This window comes from Lonchura striata, chromosome 30, assembly GCF_046129695.1.
Source record: "Lonchura striata isolate bLonStr1 chromosome 30, bLonStr1.mat, whole genome shotgun sequence".
Lineage (NCBI taxonomy): Eukaryota > Metazoa > Chordata > Aves > Passeriformes > Estrildidae > Lonchura > Lonchura striata.
Window position 1 is genome coordinate 2,082,467 of NC_134632.1, and position 26,596 is coordinate 2,109,062.

General features: G+C 48.6%; 1 protein-coding gene across 5 annotated transcripts in view; it reads left to right on the forward strand.

Annotated features, from left to right (window-relative positions):
- SYT6 (synaptotagmin 6) overlaps window positions 1-19,107 on the forward strand; it is a 37,070-nt gene extending 17,963 nt beyond the window's left edge. For 2 of the 5 annotated variants that reach the window (XM_021535300.2, XM_021535301.3), the window contains exons 2-6: window positions 1,477-1,727; window positions 5,229-5,787; window positions 9,886-10,006; window positions 10,830-11,001; window positions 12,014-13,378. In XM_021535300.2, the coding sequence (XP_021390975.2) occupies window positions 1,558-1,727; window positions 5,229-5,787; window positions 9,886-10,006; window positions 10,830-11,001; window positions 12,014-12,272 (1,281 nt within the window). In that variant the 5' untranslated portion in view covers window positions 1,477-1,557 and the 3' untranslated portion in view covers window positions 12,273-13,378. Of the gene's footprint in view, window positions 1-1,393; window positions 1,728-5,228; window positions 5,788-9,885; window positions 10,007-10,829; window positions 11,002-12,013; window positions 13,379-17,557 lie in introns of those variants that run through there. The other 3 variants (XM_021535298.3, XM_021535297.3, XM_021535299.3) reach the window with 3 other exon arrangements.
- Window positions 19,108-26,596: the final 7,489 nt, after the last annotated feature.

Here is a 26,596-nt window from a genome sequence, read left to right on the forward strand (position 1 = left end):
AAAACCTTTATAGAAGGTTTATGGCTCCTGTTTTAGGTAGAGCACATCAGGATTCACACTTAGAGCAGCTGTGATGCAGCCCAGAGGGGAATTCCCCAGTTCAGAAATGCTCAGGGCCCCCACCCCATTCCTTGGGGCTCAGGTAGGGAGTTAAAATTCACACAAAACATTTATGGTCCAGGACTAGACATAAACAGGATGGCTAAGAGGTAATGCTTGTTCCATATCAACTTTTGTGGGTTTGGGTGTTTTTTTTGTTTCTCTTTCTTGCTCTTGGGTAGTTTAAGGAGTGTGGCTTTACTGGGCACTACAAATAACACATCCATCAAGGAATTGTCCATGAGCTCCAAGAAATCCATGGTGGAATTCTCCATAGCCCTGACACTGCAGACTTGCCTCCAGAACAAATCCTGCCTCCAGCATCAGGGACTGGTATTCCTTGGAATCCTGAGCTCTCCAAGTTTTGGTCTGGATGAGGACCTGGGAATTAATAGGAAAGGAAGCAAAAATAGCCAGTGTTTTCTCTTTGTGCAGTGCTGTGAATCATTTCACAGCCTAGATGATGTGTGTGTGTGTATATATATATATATATATTTTACACACACACACACACACACACACATATATATCTATATCTATATATATCTTCGTTTTCCATTTTTCCTGATTCGTCAGCCACACGTATGGAAGCTCTTTCCAGAAAAAGACTGGAATTCAGCACACATGAGGTAAAAGTGTCTCAGAGCATCAGAGCACACACGCAGCTCCTGTGCTGTTCAGAGCAAGGCAGACTGTGTAGCACCTCCTGCACAAACTCCTGCTATGTTTGGTTTCTCTGCATCAGCAGCTTGTGATTATTTTTTCCTTGGTGTTGGTATTTTCTTTCTATTCCCTATGGACACATCTGGACAAGATGTGGGCGCTGATAGTACAACAACAATCCACTTCCAGGACCCTGGTAGATGGATTTTTTTTTCATTCCTTTGCCTGAGCAGCTGTGAAACGAAGCAAAAAGGCACTTTCTGTGGTGCAGCAGCACCAAGCTTGTTTCTGTCATGGAATTGTACAGATCTTCTCGATTTCAGACTCAGCAGTTTGCTGATGCTGCAGAACAAATCAGGGATGGTATTTTATAGCCCGTTTAAGCATCAGGGTGTAAAACTTCACAGCTCTGCCCATCTGGAGACTCCCATTTTCTCCCCAGGTGTGTCCCGAGCCTGTCAGGGGGTGCTGACTTGGCCTTGGCTCTGGTTTGAATATGCTAGGAGCTCTCCATTAGTTGTGATTTAAGTCACTTTGGACCATTTCTTCCTTTTACTTATGATTTTCTCACCATCTGTCTCTTCTTTTCTTCTTTCCCATCCCTCCCTGTCGCTGTCCTTGTCTCCCTCAGAGCTCTCCATCAGCCTCCTTGCAGTGATAGTCATTGTGTGTGGCCTGGCCCTGGTGGCAGTGTTTGTGTTTCTCTTTTGGAAGCTGTGCTGGGTTCCCTGGAGGAACAAGGCCCTTTCCTCCCACCTGGCCGTGCTGCGGAGCGAGGCAGGCCACAAGGACAGCATGGCAGACAAGCTCAAGGACACGGGGGCCATCAGCTTCCTGGAGGCAGCTGTGAAGATCAGCCACACCTCCCCGGACATCCCTGCTGAGGTCCAGATGTCCATGAAGGATCACATCATGCGGCGCACGCGGATCCAGAGGCAAACCACGGAGCCAGCCTCTTCCACCAGGTAAGGAATGGGGTGGGATGGGATGGGATGGGATGGGATGGGATGGGATGGGATGGGATGGGATGGGATGGGATGGGATGGGCTGCTCAGCCTGGAGTGTCGGAATCTGAGGTATTGATGATTCTGATATTGTAGAAAGTCTCTGTCTGTCAGCCCCCTGCCAAAGCAGAAGCCATAATTGGTCTGTGCTGGTTTCCAGGTTGTTTATTCTGTTGATCTCTCACATGTTCTGCTGCCCTGCCCAGCTCTGTCCTGCAGGGCAGCGTGTGGGGCTCTGCCCTCAGTGGGATGTGACAAACATTCAATACCAGAAACTCCCTGGGCTGCATTTACAAGAACGTGCCAATATCTGTCACCTACGTTGGACAGTGTGTCCCCAGCCTGAACCAACAGAAAAATGCCAACACCACAGTGAGACATGGAGGGCATGAAGAAGGAGAAAAAGGACAAGGCACACCCAATTTCCTCCATCTTGTCCCCTTTGGACCCCTCATCTAGAATCCTAAAATTTTACTTTTGCACCTGTGCCACACTTAGTTATTATTTATATCAAACCCTCAGAGCTTGTCATTCATCGTGTAAGATTGAAAACTCTTTTCCATGGGCAGAGATCACAGCTAGTGTCTCTGGGGGCTCTGTCCAGGGGGTTCCTGACCCCTCCAGGGTCCCAGGGCAGCCAGGGCAGCCAGAGGGAAGCCCTGGATTTTCACACTGGAGGAGCCTGAGGTCAGAGTTCCTCAGTGGCTGCAGCTCCTCCCGAGGGGCAGCTCTGATCTCTGCTCTCTGTGACAGTGACAGCACCCAGGGAAGGGCTGGAGCTGTGTCAGGGGTGTTTAGGTTGGATATCAGGGAAAGGTTCTTCCCCCAGAGGTGCTGGCACTGCCCAGGCTCCCCAGGGAATGGGCACAGCCCCGAGGCTGCCAGAGCTCCAGGAGAGTTTGGACAGCGCTGCCAGGGATGCACAGGATGGGATTTGGGGATGTCTATGCAGGGATAAGAGCTGGACTGGATGATCCCTGTGGGTGCCCTCCAGCTCAGGATATTCCATGATTCTGCTGGGTGGGGCTGAGGTGCTCAGCAGGGACAGCAGCTGGAGAAGTGGGAGGATTGTTGGATGGAGCCAGAGCTTCAGATACCCTCAGGGAGACTAAAGAGAGCACCTACACACCAGATTACTGCCCAAAGCTTGGCTATTAACCAAGGAATGTTCTAAGACTGTGGCTCTTTTAAAAAATCAGGGATTCGAGCCCTGTTACTGCGACTTGACCTCATTGTGTCAAGTCACCCGCACGCTTTGGCCACTTTAATTTTGTTCCAACATGAGAGGCAGGCTGAAGTATCAATGATGTACCCTGTCAGACAGAATTAGACCTTTTGGCTCTCTCTCTCTGTTGTGGCTCCTGGCAGAAACAATTAGATCAGCACAATTGATGGATCGCTCGCTGCACAAGCCCTGAACCAGCTGTGCTCGGTGCTTGTGCTCAGATGGGGACAGAGACATCAACATCACCCTCAGGAAGCCAGGGAAAGGCTGTGTGAACCTTGAGACTCCCTCTCAGCTTGGGTAATGAGGAGAGATTTAGATTAGATGTTAGAAAGGGGCTCTTTACTCAGAGTGGAGTGAGGTCCTGGCACAGGTTTGCCCAGAGAAGCTGTGGCTGCCCCATTGATGTTTCCCCCCCTCTCAGCCCCTAAATTATCAGGCTAGCCCAGAGATCCGAGGCTTTGAGGGGAGGAATATCAGGAGATGGCAAAGATTGCCAAAAGAGGCTCTTACCCCGATGTAGTTGTCCAGCTCTCTTTATTCTGTGATGTCCAAGGGAAAGAGCGGGGCAAAAAGAGAACAAACAGGAAATGTCAGGGGTTTATCCAGGCTTTGGGCAGGGAGGGCTCCTTGGCTCTCCACCAACCCTGTCAGGGCAGGAAGGAGGGTCCAGGGTTATCTGATCAGAGTCACGGGGTCCCGGGGAAGGGGGAAAAGGCATGTCCTGAGCACAATGTAACACCCCATCCCTGGAAATATCCAAGGCCAGGCTGGAGCAAACCTGGGATAGTGGACGGTGCCCCTGGCCATGGCAGGGGGTGGAATGAGGTGAGCTCTGGGGCTCCTTTCCAACACAAACCATTCTGTGAAATGCAGCTTCTCTCCTTGACACAGAAGGAGGTGAAACAGGGACAGGAAAGAGGGATCACAGGGTCCTGGCTGTGCCCCAGCACTTCTGTTTGCCCGGCTGGCCGTGCCTGGGATGTGCACAGGAGTGTGGCAGGGAAATCAGGCGCTGCTCAGAAAATTGGCTGCACTTTTGCAGGATTAGTGAGGCACTGATGGCAGCCCCCTGTTTGAAGGAGCTGAGTTAGATCAGCACGGTGCCACCTGCATTTGTGAGCCACACTCCTTTATTTATTCACACTGCTTTTTGGGCAGCTGATTCCCTCTCTGCATGCACACCCTCCTTCTGCTTTTATTACACCTTTCCAACAGAGGAGGAAAAAACCCTCAGCCAGTCTGAATTAGGATAAACAAAGTGGGACTTAGCTGTACGTGGGTAGGTTTCAAACACACTTTCTCTTTGGCAGGTTCCTCTGATTCACAGCCCAGCCTAACCCTGTGCAAAATACCTCTGAGGAACCTGCCAAGGTCTCCAAGCACCACGTATCACTGAAGGCTAATGCTCTGTCTGTAGAGTTTTTAGTTTGGTTAAATAACTCTATACACTGCTCTTGTAAACACCAGATAATCTGAAATAATGCCCTCAGTTCACAGAAGGCTTTTATGCTTTGTTCAGATAAAACTTCACTTCCAGCTTGTGCTGGAGGAGAGCTCAAGGCAAGAGACTCTTCCTGACAAGGCTGTGCCTCCCTCCCTGTCAACAATTATCTATCAGTGTGTGATGAGGCTGTTGGAAAAGTCTGGAAGCAGCAATACCCAGCAAAGCCAGGCTGGACAGGGCTTGAAGCAAACTGATCTAGGGGAAGGTGTCCCTGTCTGTGGCAGGGGATGCACTGAGATGAGCTTTAAAACACTCTGAACCCAAATCGTTCTGTGGTTCCTTGAATAAAGCCTCAGCTTCTGAACTGGTTGTGGTTCTGTCACCAAAAGAAAAAAGCAAAAACCAATGGTTTTTTGTCTGAGAGAGTTTAGTGCCAGTATCTTGGAAGCGTAAGGACTGAGGGTGGGGAAAATCTCCACGTGGTGCTGTCTGTGGTTTGGATGAGGAGTTGTTGGGGCCCATCTCTTCAGCTGTGGGCTGTGAGTTGTGCCACAGGTGAGAAAATACAGCTTGTGGCAAATGCTCTGGAATTTAAGGAATCTGCTGGATTGGATCCTTGCAGATGTTTGGAGGTGCTCTCCTCTGTTCACCTCCATAACACACCCAGTTTCAGTGCAGAGCTCAGGAGCACCTACGGAGCTTGTTCTGTGCTGGCGTTTGAGTCCAGGGGTGAAAAAGGAGAGCCAGGTCCTTGGAAAGCCACAGAGCTGTTGGTGTCTCCCTCCTGCAGGCACATCTCCTTCAAGAGGCACCTGCCCCGGCAGATGCACGTGTCCAGCATGGACTATGGCCTGGAGCCACCGGCCGTGGCCGAGCAGCCCACCAGCATTGGCCGCATCAAGCCCGAGCTCTACAAACAAAAGACCGTGGACACCGAGGACCCCAAGAAGGAGGCGGAGAAAACCTGTGGGAAAATCAACTTCACGCTCAAGTACGACTACGAGAACGAGACGCTGACTGTCCGGATTCTCAGGGCTTTTGACTTGCCAGCCAAAGACTTCTGCGGCAGCTCGGATCCCTACGTGAAGATCTACCTCCTGCCCGACCGCAAGCGCAAGTTCCAGACGCGAGTGCACAGGAAGACTCTGAACCCCACCTTCGACGAGTCCTTCCACTTCCCTGTGCCCCACGAGGAGCTGGCCAGCAGGAAGCTCCACCTGAGCGTCTTTGACTTTGACAGGTTCTCCAGGCACGACATGATTGGAGAAGTTATCTTGGACAACCTGTTTGAGGACTCGGACCTCTCCCGGGAGACTTCCATCTGGAGGGACATTCAGTACGCCACCACGGTGAGTATCTGCTGGGCAGGGTGGGGGTTCTCCACAGGGATAAATCCTTCATGGCTCCCAGCTGATGGGTTCCTCACCTCCTGTCAGACCCTGGGACCCACAACCGTGGCCCAGTTCTCTGCCATGTGCAATTGTGATGCCTTGGAGTGGCTACCCAGAATGGAGGTTAGGCAGAGTTAGGAGAATAAAGTGAGTATTTATTAAAGGCCTTCGATAGATACAACTTGGGCAGTCAAAAGCCTTGCAGAGACTGCACCCAAGGGGGACAATGGTCATGAGTTTCTCAAACAGATTAGAGTTTGGTCTATTTGCATATCAGGGGTTAATTGTCCAATTATAACTTCAGATAAGGAAGTCGTATTTCCCCGGTTTGCTTCTGGCCCCTGATTCACTTTTGTTTATACTCTGGGGCCTGAGACAGAGGCTGACCTTGATTCTCAGGCCTGGAAGAATTGTTTTGTCTGACAAAAATATGAAGACAACTTACTCTACATGGAGTTCAGAGTTATACACCAATGCAGTACAGGATCTGAAAAATAGAAAAGCTAAAAAGTCACCAGATGATCACAGTAAGGAAGAGCTCAATGGGGCCAGTACCAGCCTCTTGGTGCTGAGAGATGCTGGATGTGCTGCTGGCAACTCTTCCAGAGCTGGATTTGGGTCTTTTGATAGTTCTGTTGAATTTCCTCTGGAAGAGAAACCAAGCCTCAGAGAGGAAAAGTCCCAGCCCTTTCTGTGTCACACAGAGCTGGCAGGAGAAGCCAAGTGCTCACATTGATCACTGCGTGCAGAGCAGTGACATTAACCTCTCCATAATAGCTGTCTGCTCCTCCAGTGCCCTCCCAGGAGGATCTGGCTGGTCCTCAGGGCGAATGAATGATTGAACTGCTCTGCAGCTGGACACTAAATCAGCCATTGTCATTGTCATTTCACATTGTTATTCCTGAGAATGAAAGATGAGACATCCCCGCCCCTGTGGCTGGAAGCGTGGGCCCTGTCACATCTTTCTTGGTGACTGGCAGAACGCCACAACTTGCAAAAATCTGTCCTGCAGCTTCCCTTATAGCTCATCTCATACCTTTGCTCCCCTGCTTTCTGTGCCGAGGAGGGAACTGTCAAACATAAATATTTACCGTGGCCAGCACTGCCACAAGACATTTGCTTTGTAACTCGGGTGCTTTTTTCTCAGCACTGTGCTGCCCACCCCTTGAACCTCTTGGTGACTTCCTCCAGTGCTCGTTCTCCTGCTGCAGGGCGTTCAGAGCTCTCTGACAGCTCTGGGAAGCCCAGCGGGTGTGCACAGCCCCGTGCCCTCTGCTGCTGTGCCCAACGGGGTCCCGGGGCACTCAGGGGACATGCAGCACCTCACCCTGGAAGGTGGCTCAGGGGCTGGAGCTGCCCTGGAGGGCACGGAGAGCTTTACCCTGCCAGGGCTGGAGGTGGTGCCTGCCAGGCACCCTGGGGCAGCGCTGGGAGCGTGCTGGGAGCTGCTGCTGTGCTGCTTTTTGAGCATCTTGCCTGGGAGGGCTGCAGGAAGGAGGCAGAGGATCAACCATGAGGAAAGCAACAGTTTGAGTTAGCAGGGTGCTCACAGCTCTTGGCTTCCAACCTGCAAACAGCCACGGCTGTGTGATTGATGGATGGTAATGAAAGCAGAAATGCTGGCAGAGAGGCAAGCAGGCACCAGGCACATCCTTCACCCCTACAGGGGCTGCTGGAAGGGGAGCAAAGTGCTCCTGATGAGCTGATGCCTCCTGGAGAAACCTGCCTGTTGGTTCTGCAAGCAATAGTGGATACTTTCCTGGCTAAATAATCTCATTTAATGGAGGAAAACTCCACAAAAGCAGGTGGAGATACACCAGGAGAAGGTTGTTGAGGGAAAAGCCTCCAGAGAAGGTGTGAGGGGAGCAGAGCCAGCCCCGTGCCCATGATGTGTTGAGCAGAAATCAGCAGAGCTCCATCCCCTTGTCCTCCCCATGCCATTCTTAAGGAATGTGCTGCTCCTGGAACAGCTCAGCCAGCTGTAGCTGGACACCCAAGGACATTTCTCTTTAATCAAAATTGAGAAGGGTAAATACAGTTTGCATAAAACCCCAAGAAAGCTCTGGGTGCCTAATAATGCATGAGATCAATGGTGTGGGTAGGAGGGTAGGAACACACTTAAGAACTGATCTGGTCAAGTAGCCAGCACTCAGCTACTTAATTAATGACTGTACAGCTTGTGAATCAGGGAAACATCTCTGGTTTCAAGTCTATTGATTCAGAGCTTCCATTATTTCCTAAAAGGTACTGATATGAATTTTGGAAATGTCCCAATGTCTATAATCTGCAAGAAAATAATGTACCCACAGGACACGCTTTGCTCTCTTGTATTTATGGTTGCAAAGAAAAATCTCCTGACCTGATACAATGAGGTCAAAGAATAATTTATGTTCATTTTATACCCTGAACGGGTGCTCTCAGTGCAAGGAGAGGCATAGAAGATGAGATAGTGTCCAGAGGGTGCTCTCACCCTCATTTCACACAGGGCTGTTCTCTTCTGACATCTTGTCCAAGGTTTCCTGCCCTCATCCCTCCCACACTGACTAAGAACAAAGAATGCATGAAAGAATAGACCCAATCAAAATTTTATATAATATTCATTAGCATTCTGCACATCTAAGTGGAATAAAGATTTAATCTTTGCCTTACCTGAGAATGAGCAGGAAATAATTTGGCAAAAACCTCATCCATCAACAAGATCTATTCCCCTAACACTTAGCAAAGCTTTAAGTGCATTTACTTGTCTTTCTAGTTCCATCACTCTACTCCTAACAGCCACAATTTCTCTTCAGCAGATCATTATATCACATTGAAAGGAATCAAACGCACTGTTTCCGAAAATAAATGGGTTGTTTGCTGTACAGATGTGGGATCTGTATGTAGAAAATAAGAATTTTTTTTAAATCCATTTTTAGAAGGTGTTTGGAAATCTTTCTGCTGACTTCAGATGATGATGCTTTCTAGTTTAAATCAGACATTTGGTTTGTTTATTTTTCCCTGACTTCCCGTGGGCAAGGCAGTGATGGAAAGGGCTTTTAGGAGGTGTAGTCGATGAAGCTGCAGGTACAAGAAGTGCTAAGAGCTATGGATAAAAGTTATTTGATGGGGCACTAAAAGAGTAAATTGTGTTGGCCTCTGTGTAATCCTAAAGTACCAGACATTTCTGAGTGCCATCTGCTGGTTAATTCCCCATTTATACTCACACACAGCCCCATGCTGTGCCTGCTCCTTGAGGGCACCTCAAAGGGCTTGGTGGTCCAAATGTAGGCACATCACAAACCAAAAGCTCAACGAGCCCTTCTTGGCTGTCTTCTGGCTCAAAGTTTTACCCCCAGTTGGTAACTGCCCAAAAACTCACGCTCAGAGAAAGACACTGTGTTACTCAAAGACATTTTCATTTTATGCAGAAATGTTGGGCACTGTCATAAACCTTTATTACTGAATTCATCCCTGCCCATGGCAGGGGGCTGAAACTAGAATATATTCAAGGTCTCTTCCAACCCAAACCAGCCTGTGATGTTATGAACTGATGGCACTGGCTGTCACAGAAAGTTTCTGAGATTTTTGCAGTGCACACCTGGAGAGCACGGCATCACTGCATACCAGGAGCTCAACTTTCCGTCACCTCACTGAGTTTGTCACATTCCTGGAGGAACCAGGCACCAGAGGCATGTACAGTACACTCAAACAAGACTTGATACTAATTTGATTTCCTCACTGCATTGATTTGGTGTGAGATATCCCATCTCCTCTGTGCGAGCAGTGGAGCAGGAGTGCATCTGCTGTGCATCAGCTGTGCGGAGCTGGGAGGTTGCAATAGGAAGCACAGACTCCACTGAGGCAGAGGAAGATTGTCCTTAACTAAGATGTGAAGGTGTAACCTATTTTTTCCATTCTCTGTATTTCTTTTTAGCCAAACTGTGGTGGGGTGCACTTGAATAAAGTAATGTACCCTTTGCTACAAGTGGCAGAGCAGAGGAAATGCTGGGGTGGAGGAGGAGGCACCTGGCTGGTTCTGCACTTTTCCAATAAAATGTGTTCTCTGCTTTATTGAAGGAAAGCGTGGACCTGGGCGAGATCATGTTTTCCCTTTGTTATTTGCCAACTGCAGGTCGCCTCACCTTAACAGTCATTAAATGCAGGAATCTCAAAGCTATGGACATCACTGGTTACTCAGGTGGGTGTTTGGTGGCTGAGGAGGACCCCCTTGCATCCACATTTCCTCTCTTCCCTCACTGTACCCTCAGTAGATGGTGGGTGAACCATCACAGAAATAACTAAGAAAGCTTTGTCTGTGTTTTAAGTGCAAACAAAAATTTTAAAAGTAGACAGTCTGTGGCTTGTTTCCCATCCCACTGGAGGGTTTGCAGGGCCAGAGCTTTCTTGGAACCCTTTACAGCCAGAACCAACTCTTTCACCCCAAGGTCAGGAAAGGATCATGGCCCACCTGGATAAATCCCACTGCAATGTGCATTCCCCTGTACAGTGGCCAGTAGTCAAACCTGAGGATCACAGCCACCTAAAAACTGCATTTGCAGTTTCAAAGAGCTGACTTGCAAATTTAGAATGCACAAATTCTGCCTTTCATCATAAAACCCAGTTTTTTTTCCAGACGCCAACTTCAGAGTATTTGAATTTCATTGTACAAAAAGCAGTAACAAAAGAGACCTTTGCAGAAAATGTTTCTGCTCAGCTGGAGCTTAATGCTATATGAAAAGTCTGAGAATTGAGACTTCAGGTGAAGCCAGCTCAGCCTTTCTGCAATAATAATCATGCAGTGCTGGTTCTCTGGTGCCTGAAGCTCAGGTCACCACCCACACCAGTATGAGAGATGGAGGATTTTACTGGTCTGCAAATAACTTTTTTCTAAAAGTCCATTTGAAGAGCACCTCTGGCTCATGGAAACTCACAACCCATCCTCTGATAAAGCTGTTTTTATATTGCAAAGGTAACAAAACACATCTCCATCAACAAAAGGTCTTCTATCTCTTCCTCCCTAGATCCATATGTCAAAGTGTCTTTGCTCTGTGACGGGCGAAGACTGAAAAAGAAGAAAACCACCATAAAGAAAAACACACTTAATCCCACCTACAATGAAGCAATAATCTTTGACATTCCCCCCGAGAACATGGATCAAGTCAGCCTCCTTATCTCTGTCATGGATTATGATCGGTAGGTGGGAGGCTCTGGAGAGCTGGAGGGGAGAGCATCCCATTGGGTGCAGATTTTCCAGCTCAAATGCAATTTTCCACAGTGTTTCCCATAGTCTCGATGGCAGAGCTCAGCTATCCACCTGTCTCTGGTGATATATTGCTACAGTGACATTGATATTTATGACTATGGAAAAATAACAAGTTTGGCAAGGCCGATCCTTGCTTTATGGCATTTCCTTGAGCAAGTGCCACGTTCCCCTTGGTTATTTACTTGTCCTGCAGCACATTTTAGAAAGCAAATAATGTCAGCCCGAGCAGCACTGGGTGTATGAATTATGCATTATTGAAGCTGGGGTTACTCCTGCTGTAGAGCACTGCTCACACCTCTGTGTCTGACTGACCTGCAGAAATAATTTAAAAGCTGCTGTAATTACCCGTGGTGATGGCAGTGCTGGGGCAGACACCAGAGCCCAGCAGTGGGGACCAGGCTCTGCCTGGCCAGATGTGGGCAGGTGTGGGATGGAGGGAGGGAGAGAGGGATAGATGGATGATGGATGGATGGAGGAATGGATGATGGATGGAGGAATGGATGATGGATGGATGGATGGATGGATGATGGATGGGTGGATGGATGGATGGATGATGGATGGATGGATGGATGGATGATGGATGATGGATGGATGGATGGATGATGGATGGATAGATGATGGATGGATGATGGATGATGGATGGATGGATGGGTGGATGGATGGATGGATGGATGATGGATGGATGGATGGGTGGATGGATGGATGGATGGATGGATGGATGGATGATGGATGGATGGATGGATGAATGGATGAATGAATGGATGGATGGATGATGGATGGATGGATGGATGGATGGATGGATGGATGGATGGATGATGGATGGATGGATGATGGATGGATGGATGGATGATGGATGATGGATGGATGATGGATGGATGGATGGATGATGGATGATGGATGATGGATGGATGGTGATGGTGCTGTTTCTCTGCCGTTCCTCAGGGTGGGCCACAACGAGATCATCGGGGTTTGCCGTGTGGGGATCAACGCCGAGGGGCTGGGCAGAGACCACTGGAATGAGATGCTGGCCTACCCCCGCAAGCCCATCGCCCACTGGCACCCGCTGGTGGAGGTGAAGAAATCCTTCAAAGAGGTGTGTGGGGTGTCCTTCCCTTCCAGTGCCTGTGCTGGGCGGGACTGGGCTGGCTCCAGGCTTTCAGAGAGCTCCTGCTCTCGCCTGGGATTTTCTGAGCAGAGCTGAGGGAATTTTCTCACCAGAAATGAACTCTAGAAAACAAGCACTTCTGTATAGCCTTGAAATAGCTCCTTGAGCTTGCAAGCAAGACTGAGAAGAACTGTATTTACAGATGTGACTGTTACATTTTGGGTTTTTTCTTTTCTTTTTCTTTTTTTTTTCTTTTCCTTCTTAAATTAGAGATTGAGAGCAGTAAGGAAATAGAATGCTGCTCTGATTGCAGAACAAATTGTCCAGGGATATTGCCTATTTCAAGTTTCAATTTTTCATCCTAAAAGATTTTTCTGTTGACTCATCTCCAAGCCTTTGAGGGAGAATAAATAGAACAAATGTAATTGCTCTAAGCATCTCCAGAGAAAGAGATTGACTTGATGCAGCCCCAGAGGATAAAATAGGGCTGAAATGCCTGGGTACCATTTCAACCATCTCTGACATTTTCTCCCCCCTTGCACTCCAATTTCTCATGCTTCTGTGGAGCTCTTTGGCTTTGCCTGATTTAGGTCATAATTTCTGGAGGACAGAGATGTGGAAAAGGGCACACACGCATTTGACACTTCAAGTATGAGAACAAAGCACCAGCATTTGAGGCCAGTGATATGATAATAAAGGCAATAAAGCCTCCCACTGTGTCTGGGGCTGAGGAGGTATTTTCCCTCAAAGCCACAGAGTAAATACTTAACAAAAAGCATCTCATTTTCCCCTTCAAGTTGAGTGCTGAGCTGTGCTGGAAGGCAGACACTGGGCTCCCTGAGACTCCACAGTAGTGTGAATTAGTGTATAAACCTTGTCTTTCTTTGAAATCTGCTCTTTATTCCAACAAGAAGGGGTGGGGAACACCCTGGCTGTGGCTGCCCCATTCCTGGGAGTGCCCAAGGCCAGGATGGACAGGGCTTGGGGCAACCTGGGATAGTGGAAGATGTCCCTGCCCATGGCAGGAGTTTGGAACTGGATGATCTTTAAGTTCCTTCCCAACCCAAACCATTGCATGATTAAGAAGTCAGTTTGTGCTCAGTGCCCTCTGTCCCAGCCCAGGTCATTTACACACAAAGGAAAACCTGGCAGCTGATATTTTAGCTTAGGACACAGATATATCAGACAATGGACACCTGAAAATTCACCCTCCCTTGTGTGAGGTGATCTGTGAGCTCACCTTGAATCAGCACAGGGTTCAGCTGTGCAGGGCTGGGGTGAGTCAGAGCAGAATTAAACACTTTGTGTGCAGTGCTAGCTCTGCCTTTGGGTGCTGAGTAGCACCAGGACTTTGTTCCCCCTCCCCTGCTGGCCCTGGGCAGGCTCCGTGTGTCACCTCCCACTGCCACGGGGAGCTGGGACCAGCAGCCACAAGGTTTGAGCAGAAATGGAATTGATCTCTCATTTGATCTCTTGGCGTCTGTAGCACCTCACAGTGTGACACCAGCTGCCATGGCTGATCCAAGGGCAGTAGTTCCTTCTTCAGGTTGCAATTTTTATGGCTCTCTGCACTATTTTTCAGATGCAGGTGGGGTTTTGAAAGAAAAACTCCTGTAAAGTTTTTGAAAATCACTAAGAAAAAAGTTAAAAAAGGCATTATTGTTATGATAAAACACAGAGAAGTCAAGGAAGACATGGAAAATGACTCACCTTCTAAAATATACTTTGAAAGCCATGGCTGAGCCCCCAAGACTCTGGAAAAAAACTGAGTGAATCATTTCACCCCTCAACGCACAGGTCAGGAGCTCTGCTTAAAAGGAAAGAAAAAAACCCTCTGATCATCTGTTCTGGTATTTCTGCTACAAACTGGTGCACAGAGCCAGCAAGCAAATGGTCCCTGTGTTTATTTGCCCTTTTAGGTTTTAGCACTGCTGTCTGCAAATCCCCAGTGCAGCCTAAAAGAAAAACCAAACAGAAATGGCACAGGTTCCTGGAGAGATATTAATGGGAAATGGTATTTGTTGGTTACCAGACATTATATCATCTTTTCCATGTTGTGTTTGGGTACCTTTGAAAAGAGATTTGGGGGTTTGGTCCTGTAAACCCAGCTCTGGGTCTCTGTGCAGCTGCTCCATCCTTCCAGGCTCTGTGGGCTGCTGGCTGTCTGTCCCTCTGCCCTGAGGATGCTGGGGGAGAACTGCTGGCCCTTCCTGCCTTCCTCACCTTTGTGGGGGTCAACTCAGGTGCCATCCTGAGCTATCATTTCCATCTTCCTCTTTCGTCTTCTTCTTCCTCTTCATCTTCATCTCCGAGTGCGTTTGTGCCGGGCAGCAGCAAAGGGAACATTTGCTTCCCGCCTGGTCCTCGTGATGGTCTCTGTGTGCTCTGACCATCAGTAACAGCCTCTGGCTCCATCTAAATCTTCCCTGATTGAGTGCTTGACCTCAAACCAAGGCGAGGGAGCCGGCATTGAATTGTCCCTTTGATGTCTAAATGCAGGGACGGCAACTGGAGCGGTGTGTGTGAGGACACGGAGCTGCTCCAGGCACTGCCACCTCCCCTCGTTGTGGTTGGGGTCCCACCCTCCTCCCCACCCTTCAGAGGGGAGAAAAGTGTGGGAATATGGAAATTCTTTGCTGACCAACACCCTGCCTGGTGCACCTTGGGAAAGCTTTGGCCAGGAGAAGGAGGTCCCAACGTATTTTGACTACAGCTCAGAGTCACAATTTCTGGTGAATTTACCAGGAGAATGTCACCAGAGCTGTGCTGCTTCAAGAGGATGGCCCAGCCCTGACCCCCTTACCCTGGCACAGCAGGAATGGATGGATGGATGGATGATGGATGGATGGATGGATGGATGGATGGATGGATGGATGGATGGATGGCTGTGTCCATGGTGTTGGACCAACAGCTTCCTCCAGTGCTGGGCCATGATTCTTTGTCCACCATGAGGACCTGAGCAGCTCCAGCCTGTCCCAGCAGCCACAGTGCTGGGCTAACATGGCCCAACCCCTCACTTCTGTGCCAAAAGCAACTTGGCTCTTCCTCCATGCTCTGGTGCCACTCCCTCTTTGCTTTCACTGGAAAAGGCTCCAGTGAAAAGGGAAACACTTCGGATGCACATCATGTCTTTGGTTGCTCCATATTTATCAACAGTGAATAACAAACCATAATGACTGCACTTCTCTAATGACCATCATCATTAAAGAGGGAACATGGAGAACATGTGCAAATGAATCATTAATTACGGGCTTTTAAGCGCTATCCTCCTCACACAGATGTTCAGAAGGCGAGTTTCTGAGCAGAAAGGGAGAATCCCTCTTTGTGGGGTGATTCTGACAATAAATTCTCCCCCTCAGCACAAGCTGTTCCCAGTGCTCAGCCCCGAGGCCCTGCTGGCAGCTGTTCCCTCCCCGGGTCCTTCAGCCACCCCACCCGTGTTCCTTCTGCATTCCTCCACCCACCAGCCAGGTTCAAGGGGGTGTGCACGAAGAGAAACAGAAAATTACAGCTCGTTCTTCCAGGATTTGAAGGGAACTTCTGAAAATGGGGATTTTCCCTGTGAGCTGTGAAAGACAAACCCTGGAATCACGGAGTCGCGTCATCAGCACGAAGCAAAACGGGTCTTTGATGCTGCCAAGTGCCTCTGATGTTCAACATTTATTTGTTTAAAACATTGCTCCAGATTAAAACTGGTAACTCTCCTGAGAGCCAAGTCATGCCCATAACAAAGAATGATAATTTGTCTTTAAAGTCTCCCAGACTTCTGGGCCTGTTTGACTTTGATTGAACTGGTCCCGATTTCTGACTCTTGACTACACAATGCATGGCTCACTTTTTCTAATTAAATGAAGAAAAGGTATCTCCAGGTTCCTCTCTGGTCACTTGGACCTGTCCTTGGAGGAGTTTTTATCACATTTTTGGAGTAGCAACTCTGTCATTGTCGTGCAGGCAGCACGAAGCAAAGAGCATGGGGATGGCTCTGCCAAAAGCCAATTTCTGTTGTAATTTCTGCAATCTGCTCACTGGCAATTCTCATGGGGAGGTTGTACCTGTATTATAAATTCCTCAGGGATTTTAGGCAGTTTTTTTGACATGAGAAACACAGAGGAAAGTGTTTCCTTACCTTAAGGCAGCTGTTAGGCAGGACGAGCTTCTCATCGTCTTCATTCATTAATTTCTGCTCAGCCCTGATGAAATAGAGGCAGCTCAAAGCAAACCTGTGCAGTGAGTTACTTTACACTGACTGGTTTCTTTGGGGAAGGAAATTGGCCAAATTGGCCAAATTTTTGACCACTCCAAACCCATGGAGCATCTGCAAGGAGCTGCTTGCCCTGCTCAGCCTCCCTGTGAGCACCAGGCTGCTGTTCTCTTGTTTTCATTTAAGATGGTTTTGCCAAGGCAAGGGTGAGGTCTGGTTCCCCAAGTGAGTTTTTACCCAGAGAAATGAAATTCATACATGCTTAAACATTAATATCAGGCAGCAGAGAGTTTCTGCTGATGTGGGAGGGCAGGGAATTGATCCAGGCAGTGGAAATCCTGCCTCCCGTTGTGTCTGGGAGATGTCTATCATTTGTCACTGGAATTTAATATAGCAAGATGGTGAGATGGGCAAGTGCTCAAAAGCTTCAGGAATAATGGGTTTGAATTATGATAATAGCCCCCAAGGCAGATGACAAATAATTTATGATCCCCTAAGTATGGCAAAAAAAAAATGTTTGCTCCATCCACTGAGTCTCTGATCTGATTTTCCCTTTGAGAAATGTCTCTGGTGCTCTGGACAGAGCTGCTGTGGAGTAAAATCACCAGACTGGAAAGATTCAAGTACTTCTGAGCTTAGACAGTATTTTTAAACCAAAAAGACAACAGCAATAAAGCAGGGAAGAGCTGAGAGCATTTTGTCTTCACAGCACACACAGACACTGTTTATTTTCCTTTTGTTTTTTTTTTTTTTTTTTTCTTTTGGGTGAGGAATCCTCACAATTGGGAATTGATTTACAAAGCAATAAAGTAAATCGTTCAGCAATTCCTCCTGAGCGGTTAAACACGGCCATTGCAGAAATTGGGACTTGTAGAGAAGATGAGAGCACAACAGGGCAGGGGTGGGATGGGATGGGATGGGATGGGATGGGTTGAGATGGGTTGAGATGGGTTGAGATGGGTTGAGATGGGTTGAGATGGGTTGAGATGGGATGGGATGGGATGGGTTGAGATAAGATGGGATGGGATGGGATAATGGGACAGGATAATGGGATGGGATAATGGGATGGGATGGGTTGGGATTACTGAGGAAGAGGAGATGGACAACACAACGCAGGATTTGGAATAATCCCAGACAATCTCTCCTGTCTGATTCACTTGATTTCTCCTCTGTCCCCCAGTGGCACGGCCGGGCAGCGAGCTTCGACAGCCAGGGCTCCTGTCCCTCCCCCAAACCACCCCCCACACCATGATCTGGAGCAGGGACAGCAAAATGGGACTAAACCAAGTAATTTTTGCACTTGGCCTTCAGTCTCAGTGGTTGCTGAGGGGCGGTGGCAGCAGCGGGACTTTCCGGTCTAGTTGTTCCTGCGTAAGTAAAGGTAGAAACCCGTTTTGTGGTCAAATATGTTTTTGTCTAATATGTCTCCCAAGGTGATGTTATTTTTGTGGCTTTTTCTGTACGGATCTGTTTCCAGAGGGAGAAGGTGGACTGAGACACGTGCTGGGAGTTTGGTCTGTAAAATAACGTGTAAAATAGTTTTTAGTGTGTGCAAAGGCTGGAAAGGGGCGAGGAGGTGTCTGCAGACAGCAGAGGTGGCTGGGACAGGGGACAGTGGCCACTGGAAAGCCGTGGCAGAAGATGGAAGAGACTCTTCCAAGCCACCACCAGCTCCATGCTCGTGGTCAGCCCCAGCCCTGCAGAGCGTCCCTGGGTTTCCTGTTCATGTAGAGGTGTCCATGAGCTCTTAGAAGTTTGTGCAGTGTGTACCCCATAATTCCTTTTGTCATATATTATAAAAATGCTGTTGATTCCTCAGGAGGGAAACCCTGGGTTTTTTTCCCCTGTATCTGAAATCTCCCCAGAGCTATTTGCATGAACAGTTCCTTCAGCCCCCTTTGTAGCTGCTGCTCATCCCCCAGGACATCCCCACGTTATCTGGAGTGGAGGGAATGGCATAGCCACAGGTGGGATTCAGGAAAAAAAAGGGGAAAATGTTACAGAAATGGGTGACAGCCCTGCATGACCACCGGGTCTCTATTTCTTAACTCATCCAAGTAATAAAAGGGTGACCCAAGGGGCAAAGGGAAATACAAAAACATGACTGATGCTAAAAAAAGCTTCCCAACTTTTTTCTAATGACTGTCAGCACTTTCTTAAAGAATAAAGTTTCTCAGCCCAAGCCCTGAAGGAGGGTCAAGTTCTGGGAAAAAAAAACCTGAATCACTGCTGGTTCCTTGGCTGCAGAGGCCAAGAATGAAGTTAGAACATCCCAAGCTCTGCCTTTACAGCTAAATCAGCTGATCTTTATCAGCCAGCTGTGGATTTTGGACACTTTCTCATCCTGGATTTTTCTCTGAGTTAAGAAGAGTGTTAGTGCTGTTTATTCCACCCTAATTAAATTAGGCAAAAGCAGATATTTTGGTTTGGAGGTAGAGTTTGGGAGCGAGGCAGCCGGCTCTCCTCCCCTCAGGTTAGCAGGACTGTGTTCATCAGCCACAATCCTCAGGTCAGCTTCAGTTTCCATTTTCCCAAATGCCACCACGTCACCCCTGGCTGCACATCAGGGCTGGCACAGAGGGGTGTTTGCATTGCTCCTGGGTGAGATGAATCCTTTGTTCAGTGAAGGGTAAATAAATCATTCCTCATCACACCTTGTGTCTTAATTCTCTTTATGTGCCACATGCTATAGGAGCAGAAACTCAATAAAATGATTTGGTTTGTAAGTGCTGCCCTGTCTGGTGGAATATTTCCTCCTGTGGGAGCAGGAATTGTGTGTTGTGTGGTTTTGGATGGGCACAGTGATCACAGTGGGTGCCATAAAATGTGATAATGGCAGAGCCTGGCACGGAGTGGGGCTGGGCAGGGGCACACGGTGTCATTTGGAGCTCTGCAGATCCTGCCTGGGCTGGGGCAGCCACACCATCCCAGGGACAGCCCCTGAGCACAGCTGCAGCAGCAAAAATTGTATTTCCAAGCACACTGCCCCAGAAAAGTGGTGAAACTGCATTGGTTTCCCAACACAGAGTGTTCTGAGAGCTTCTGCTGGGGAACAAAGGGAGGACAACCTTCCCGAGACCATCATCCTTTTGGGAATGTCCCGTGTTTAATTAAGGGGTGAGTTTCTGGCCATGCAAACTGACTGACTGGGTGGGTCAAACACTGGCCACGAGCCCCTGGACCTTTGCCTGAGCTGGAGGAGCCTCAGGGGAGCAGGGCAATGAGCTGGCACTGCCTCTGGCAGGTTGGCAAACCAAAGGACAAGACGTCCCCAGAAGAAGCCACAGCAGTCCCAGCTGGTGGCACTTGACAATCATTAATTGCAGCAACCCACTCAAATCCTTTTCTTCTCTAATCCAGGCTTTTTGGGTTTTGGCGTTCTCTGTATAATCTCCATCTTTTATCCATTCTCCTTATTATCGAGGATTTAGTCAAAACATACGTGGGGTTTGACACAAAGCTGCTATTTTTAATCCTTGCTTCACACAGATAATCAATTTTCACTCAATACTGGCTGTCACTTGCATTGTTGGAAAGCTGGGGCTCACGTTAGTGAGTGACACCCACGCCTGGTTGGCTAAAACTACCCCCCCCACCTTTAATTTATATTTTAAATGCTGAGATTTTGCCACATCCCTCAGCCAGGGGATAATCAGCCCATTGTGTGTTTGTCACTCGGGGGGATTGGCCACACTCACGGGGACGAGCTCCACACACCAGGGCAAACCCTTCCCTTTCATCCAGGGGGGAATTAGAACCCTGGGAAGGAGCTGAGCCCAGCACAAGTGCCACGCCAAGATTTGTTGAGTTGTTTTCTCGCTCCTCACTTGCTGCTCTCGACCCTGTAATAGCAACTCATAGAGACATTTCAATTATTTCCAAGCAAAATAAGGAGGGTCACCCCAGGGCCACGTCCCACAGGAGGCTTGGCCATGCTGGGGCTCCTTTGAAAGTCACTGCAAAGGGGAGGATGCTGCTGCAAGCAGCCACAAATGAATAGTCTGTTTTATTGAGTAGTGCAAGCAAAATAAACACACCCAGACCTTCCTTTCATTTTTTGGTTTTTTTTCCTTCCTTTCTCTTCAGTTTTAGTCTCAGGGTCTCCACTGCCATCAGCCACTGGCTGGCTGAGGGAGGGGAGGGGACACTGCAGGAAGGGTGGCCGTGGGAAATCCCACGGGTCCAGCCCAAAGTGAGGGCTCAGAGGGCTGGGAACTGTCCCAGCCTTGCTCCTTCCCACCCAGCTGACAACAAAATAAGTTGTATTTCAGAAAAAAGATGGAAAACATCCCGTGGGAAGTGAGTTCCAGATATGGAATTCCAGACTGGTTTGGGTTGGAAGGGACATTAAAACCCATCTCATTCCAACCCTTGCCACGGCAGGGACACCTTCCTCTATCCCAGGGTGCCCCAAGCCCCATCCAGCCTGGCACTGGGCACTGCCAGGGATCCAGGGCAGCCACAGCTGTGCCAGGGCCCCCCCAGCCTCACAGGGAGGAATTCCTTCCCAATACCCAGCCAGGAGGATATTCTCCACTACTGGCTTCCCACTGATCACATTATTGTGTGATGGGGTTTTTTCATACATCAGCAACACATTTGTTTGGCAAAGTGAAGAGTCTTGTCATAACAATTCATATTTAGTCTCCAAATGTGGCCTTTAATTGCTAATTACAGAATGCTATTCACAGGTTGGCAAATCACACACACCAAGAAAAAAAAAAAACAGTGAGGAAGAAAACAACTGGGGGTTTATACTTTAAGAAATAAACAAACATGATCTTTAATTATCTTAGGGGAAAAATTAGCAGCTGAGAAATAAATGTAACTTCAATATTGATGTGTGTCACAGCTGCCACAGCAAGGCTGTCCCCGGGGCTGGGAATCACTTATTTTACAAGACGTTTTTGGGAACAGGAGTGGTAAAGCCCACCTGGCTGTCAGGAGCTGCAGACAGGGAGGGACAGATGGGGGTTCTGGGACTCAGGATCACAAACCCAGCTCTGTGCAGCTTGGTGGGATGCTGGAGGCAGCAGAGAGGGCAGTGCAGGGACACCGTGGGGACAGACGTGGGTTTGTGGGCACAAATTCCAGCTGCCCTGCCTCTTCCCTGGGCCCAGCTCTCTGGCAGGAGCAGGTTTGTGTGCTTTGATTTCAATTTTGTTTTATGTCTTCGCAAACCTTTTATTTACACATAATTCTTGATTAGCCTGTGAAGAGCATTCAGCCAATGGGCTCCATCCCAAACACATCCCAGTCCTCCTTCAGTCTTTAGTTCAAGCAATGTCAGTCCAGATAAATTTTATCTTTGCTTGTAAGATAATAAATCAGACAGAAAAAAATATATAGCTCATTGGAGAAAATTACAGCCCTGATCATCGAGATCCTGATATCGTCCTGTTTGTTCTTCACTTTTACTACTTCTGTTATTTGCTCTCCTAATTGTGTCTCTAATTAGGCAACCCGAGACTTCTCAATCTCATTTTGCCAGAGGTTTTCTCCCCCAGGGCCCTCATTGTTCTTCCTGCCATTAAGATTATCCATCAGTACAGTTGTGCACTTATTCAAATGCCAGGTCAGGATCTCATCTCTGCAGTGGCTCACGCAGGGACTGCCAACCCTGCCTGCCATCTCCAGGGACTCTCAGCTCCTGCATGAGCAAGCCCAGGGGGCACAGGGGGTGGGATTCTCCTCCCAGCACTGGATATCCCAGGAGAGCTGGGCTGCCTCTGCACGGTGCAGGAGATGTCAGCCGGATTAGGACAAGGGGCAATGGTTTTAAACTAAAGGAGGGTGGATTTAGTTTAGATATTAAGAAAGAATTCCTGGCTGGGAGGGTGGGTGTGGGAATCCAGAGCTTCCCTCTGGCTGCCCTGGCTGCCCTGGGACCCTGGCAGGGGTCAGGAACCCCCTGGACAGAGCCCCCAGAGACACTGGCTGTGATCTCTGCAAATGGAAAAGAGTTTGCAATCTTACAGGATGAATTACCAGCTCTGAGGGTTTGATATGAGTAATAATTAAGTGTGGCACAGGTGCAAAAGTAAAATTTTAGGATTCTAGGTAAGAGGTCCAAAGGGCACAAGACGGAGGAAATTGGGAGTGCCTTGTCCTTTTTCTCCTTCTTCATGCCCTCCATGTCTCACTGTGGTGTTGGCATTTTTCTGTTGGTTCGGGCTGGGGACACACTGTCCAACGTAGGTGACAGATATTGGCACGTTCTTGTAAATGCAGCCCAGGGAGTTTCTGGTATTTAATGTTTGTCACATCCCACTGAGGGCAGAGCCCCACACGCTGCCCTGCAGGACAGAGCTGGGCAGGGCAGCAGAACATGTGAGAGATCAACAGAATAAACAACCTGGAAACCAGCACAGACCAATGATGGCTTCTGCTTTGGCAGGGGGCTGACAGACAGAGACTTTTACAATCTGGGAATCATCAACACCTCAGATTCTGACAGGTGGGGAGGTGTTGGCACAGCTGTGGCTGCCCCTGGGTCCCTGGCAGTGCCCAAGGCCAGGCTGGATGGGGCTGGGAGCACCTGGGACAGTGGGAGGTGTCAGGGTTGAAACTGGATGAGCTTCAAGGTCTCTTCCCACCCAAACCATCCTGTGAGTCCCTGATCCTTTTGGCAACAGGAGGTGATGCAGTTTGCTCCTTTGCTGGGCTGAACATCACTCCAAAATCCACTTTGTCAAGAAGCCAAAGCTGCAGGTGAGCCTGGGAGAAGTGGAATTTGTCTCCTCTCTGCAGATGCACAGGCTTGGATACTCTGGATTTCTGTCCAAGAGCCAGAGGCATCCCAGGAGCCCTGCCTGGCTCCCAAACCCTGCAGCCAGCCTTCAGCAGCAGTGCTACTTAAATGTACAAGAAATGTATTTTTTTTTCATGGACTTTCCTCAAAGATAATTTGTAATTATATTTTACAGCGTTTTATATATATATATATATATTTAAGACAGTGTGTTACTCATGCAAATATAATTATATATTTTACATTCCCGTGTCATTTTTAATTAAAAACATGGTATTTAAAGCACGTACATCTCAAAAATCCGTGCTTTTATTAAAACCCATGCTTCTATTAAAAATGCAGTTGGTTGGAGCTGATGAAGTACCTGGATGGGGCAGGACAAACGCAGAGCCTGCTCCGTTGCCGTGGGAACAGCCGGCTCCTGAAATTCCGGGGAAATGGGATTAGGGGCCGGAGCCAGCCCGAATCCCAGCGGCGCTCTCCTGGCTGCACATCTGGGCACATCTGTGCCAGAGCCGGAGCTGGAGGAGCTGTCGGGGGCGGTCGAGTGGCGATGCCAAGGCTGGTGCCCCACGGGAATGCCATGTGGGGCAGCCTGGCAGGAATTTGGGCACCGGGCACAGGCAGGGAAACATCCCAGAGCCCGGCGGAGGATGGGAGCGCGACCCAGCCATCCAATTCGCACATGCAAACACTTTTCTGGCTCGTTAATTGCTTCCAAAGTGGAAGATTTCTCCTAATCTCCCATTAGCAGCTGCACATCCCTCTCCATTTCAGATTTCCGTGCTTGAGGATTTGTGGCTGTCGGCAGGGACCGAGTGGAGGAGCGGTAATTTTTTAATTAAGTCGCTTTGCCGGCGCTCCTCTCGATGTCTGAGAGAAACGAGGGAGGATTTTGCTGCTGATTTCCTGGAGCTCCCCCCTGCCCATCCCTCCGGGGATGCCCCACCAAGTGTCCCTGTCCCTGTTCTGCTCTCCACCAGCCCAAGGGGACCCTGGTGCCACAGGACCGGTCCTGGGCAGGGTGGAGCCCCCTGAGCTCCTCTGCTCCAAAGGCAGCTGCACCAGGAGATGCAGAGATGATGTAATGGGCTTTTTCTGGGCTGCGAAGCAGGAGCACCTTCCTGCCTGTTGTCTTGTTGAAGACCACCCTAGGTCTGGGGTGGCTCTGTGTGGTGAAAAATCTCTCCTCCAAGCCGTGCTTCCCAAGAAAGGCTCAGCAGTCTCTGTTGTTGGGTCTCAGGGCAGTTTATTGCAAGTTATCTAAAAGATTTTCTTCTGGGGCTGCTGTGGTTTGCTCACAGCTCAGGCAGAGGCACACACACACCCTGACATCCTCTCTGACCCCGACTGCTTCTTCTCTCCCACCCAGGGCTGCTGCTGTCTTTTATATGGGACATTACGTATGACATGGTTACAGTTTTCCCCAATGCCTATTACCTATATTAAATGGTGATTTTCTATCTTTTATATGGTACATTACGTGTTACATGGTTACAGTTTCCCCAATGCCTATTACCTATATTAAATGGTGATTTTCTATCTTTTATATGGTACATTACGTGTGACATGGTTACAGTTTATCCTAATGCCTATTTCCTATATTAAATGGTGATTTTCTATCTTTTATATGGTACATTACGTGTTACATGGTTACAGTTTTCCCAATGCCTATTTCCTATATTAAATGGTGATTTTCTATCTTTTATATGGTACATTACGTGTTACATGGTTACAGTTTTCCCCAATGCCTATTACCTATATTAAATGGTGCTTTTCTACTCTAAACCAATCTGTGAGTGACAACATCACCAAGAACATGGAGGTGAGGAAGGAGAAAGAGGGAGGACAGGGCAGGCCCAGATCCCAAATCCATCTTAAACCCTCTGACCCCCATGTACAAAACCAAAACCCCCCTGTACAGCACTCAAAAATTCTTCCCTCTACTTTGTGACTACTTCTACTCTAAACTTTTGTCACTTCTTGTTCTTCCTGCAAGGCTGGTAAATCATTCCATGGCTCAAATCCAAAATCACAGCTGTTTCCAGCTGTGCCAGGGTCTCAAATGCTTCTGACCTGGGCACGGAACATCCAAAAATGTCTGAGGGACATTTTGAGTTCCCAAATTGTCTGACCTCAGCTTTGCCTCTTGACCTCCAATTCTGCCCTAATTCTGGTCCTCGGGAGCTGCTGCCTCCGCAGGGATGCTCCACCTGCTCCAGGAGTGCTGAGGGAATCCTCCCCTCCTTCCCCAGGATCCTGCACGGATGTGGGGGATTCTCCTCCTCGGGATGCTCATTGGGATCACCCGTGGTGCCTTGGACTGCTCAGGTGCCACCCGGGAGTGCAGACCCAGCTGTGTGGGGTTCTCCAGACTAAAGGGGTGGTGCTGCTGTGATCAGGACCTTTCCAAGCTAATCCCTCCAGGAGAATGCCACTCCTGAGGGCTCTGCTGCCCTGGGGTTCTCTTGGATGCAAACAAAAGTTCCTGGCAGCAGGAATGGAGCTGATGATGCAATTAAAATAATTATTTTCTAAACCTGCATGTCCCTGCAAGCCTCTGGAAGTGGCTCTTGCAGTGAAGAGGGAAAGGAGGAGCAGGCTCAGAGCTGCCTGGTTTGCCAGCAGGCAGCTGAGCATCCCAGGGGATGGTGACACTACACCCCAGCTGTGCAAAATTTCATGGCATTTATTGGGACTGATGTCTCTTGATTAAATTATGCTTCTTTCTTCATTTATTCTCTAACAAGCTGAACATTTCAATTTCCCAGGCAAGCCCAGGTCAGGAATGGGAGGAGGTGGCAGCTGATACTGAGACTTGACGGGGGCTCAGTTGGAGAGGAATACTTCTCATTTAAAGCTCTGATTTCCTGAAAACCTGCACTCAGGGGAGAATTGACAATTCAGAGCCGAGCTGAGAGCTGCAATCTCCTGCAGGAGCTGCTCTCAAAGCCGAGTGTGGCTCCGTGGCCTGTGTGCTGCCAAGAATCCCCCAGGTTGCAAAGCCTGGAGCAATTTTAGGTTAAAAGGGAATCATAGAATCATGGAATGGTTTGGGTTGGAAGGGACTGTGAAGATTATCCAGCTCCAGCCCCCCTGCCATAGGCAGGGAATCAGACCTTTCATTTTTCCTCCCCTGAGCAAATCCATGGAAGTGCTAATCTTTGCACCATTTTCATTTACAATGGTTAGGAGGTAATTTAGGAGAAATCCGTTTAGCTGAGCAATTAGCGAGTCAATAACACACTTCTGCATTTTATTAGAAAGAGAAAAATTGATAATTTCTGTTTGTTTTGACCCTACCTCTGCAGCAATAGCAGCAATTTTCCCAGATAATCCCAGTTACCATGGTTATATCTCCCTCCAGGACCTTGGCCACCCGCAGCAGGAGGACACAGGAGCATGGGCAGAGCCAAGGCTGCTGTGCTGGGGGGAAACTGCTCCAGCCCCCCCAAATTCTGCATCCCT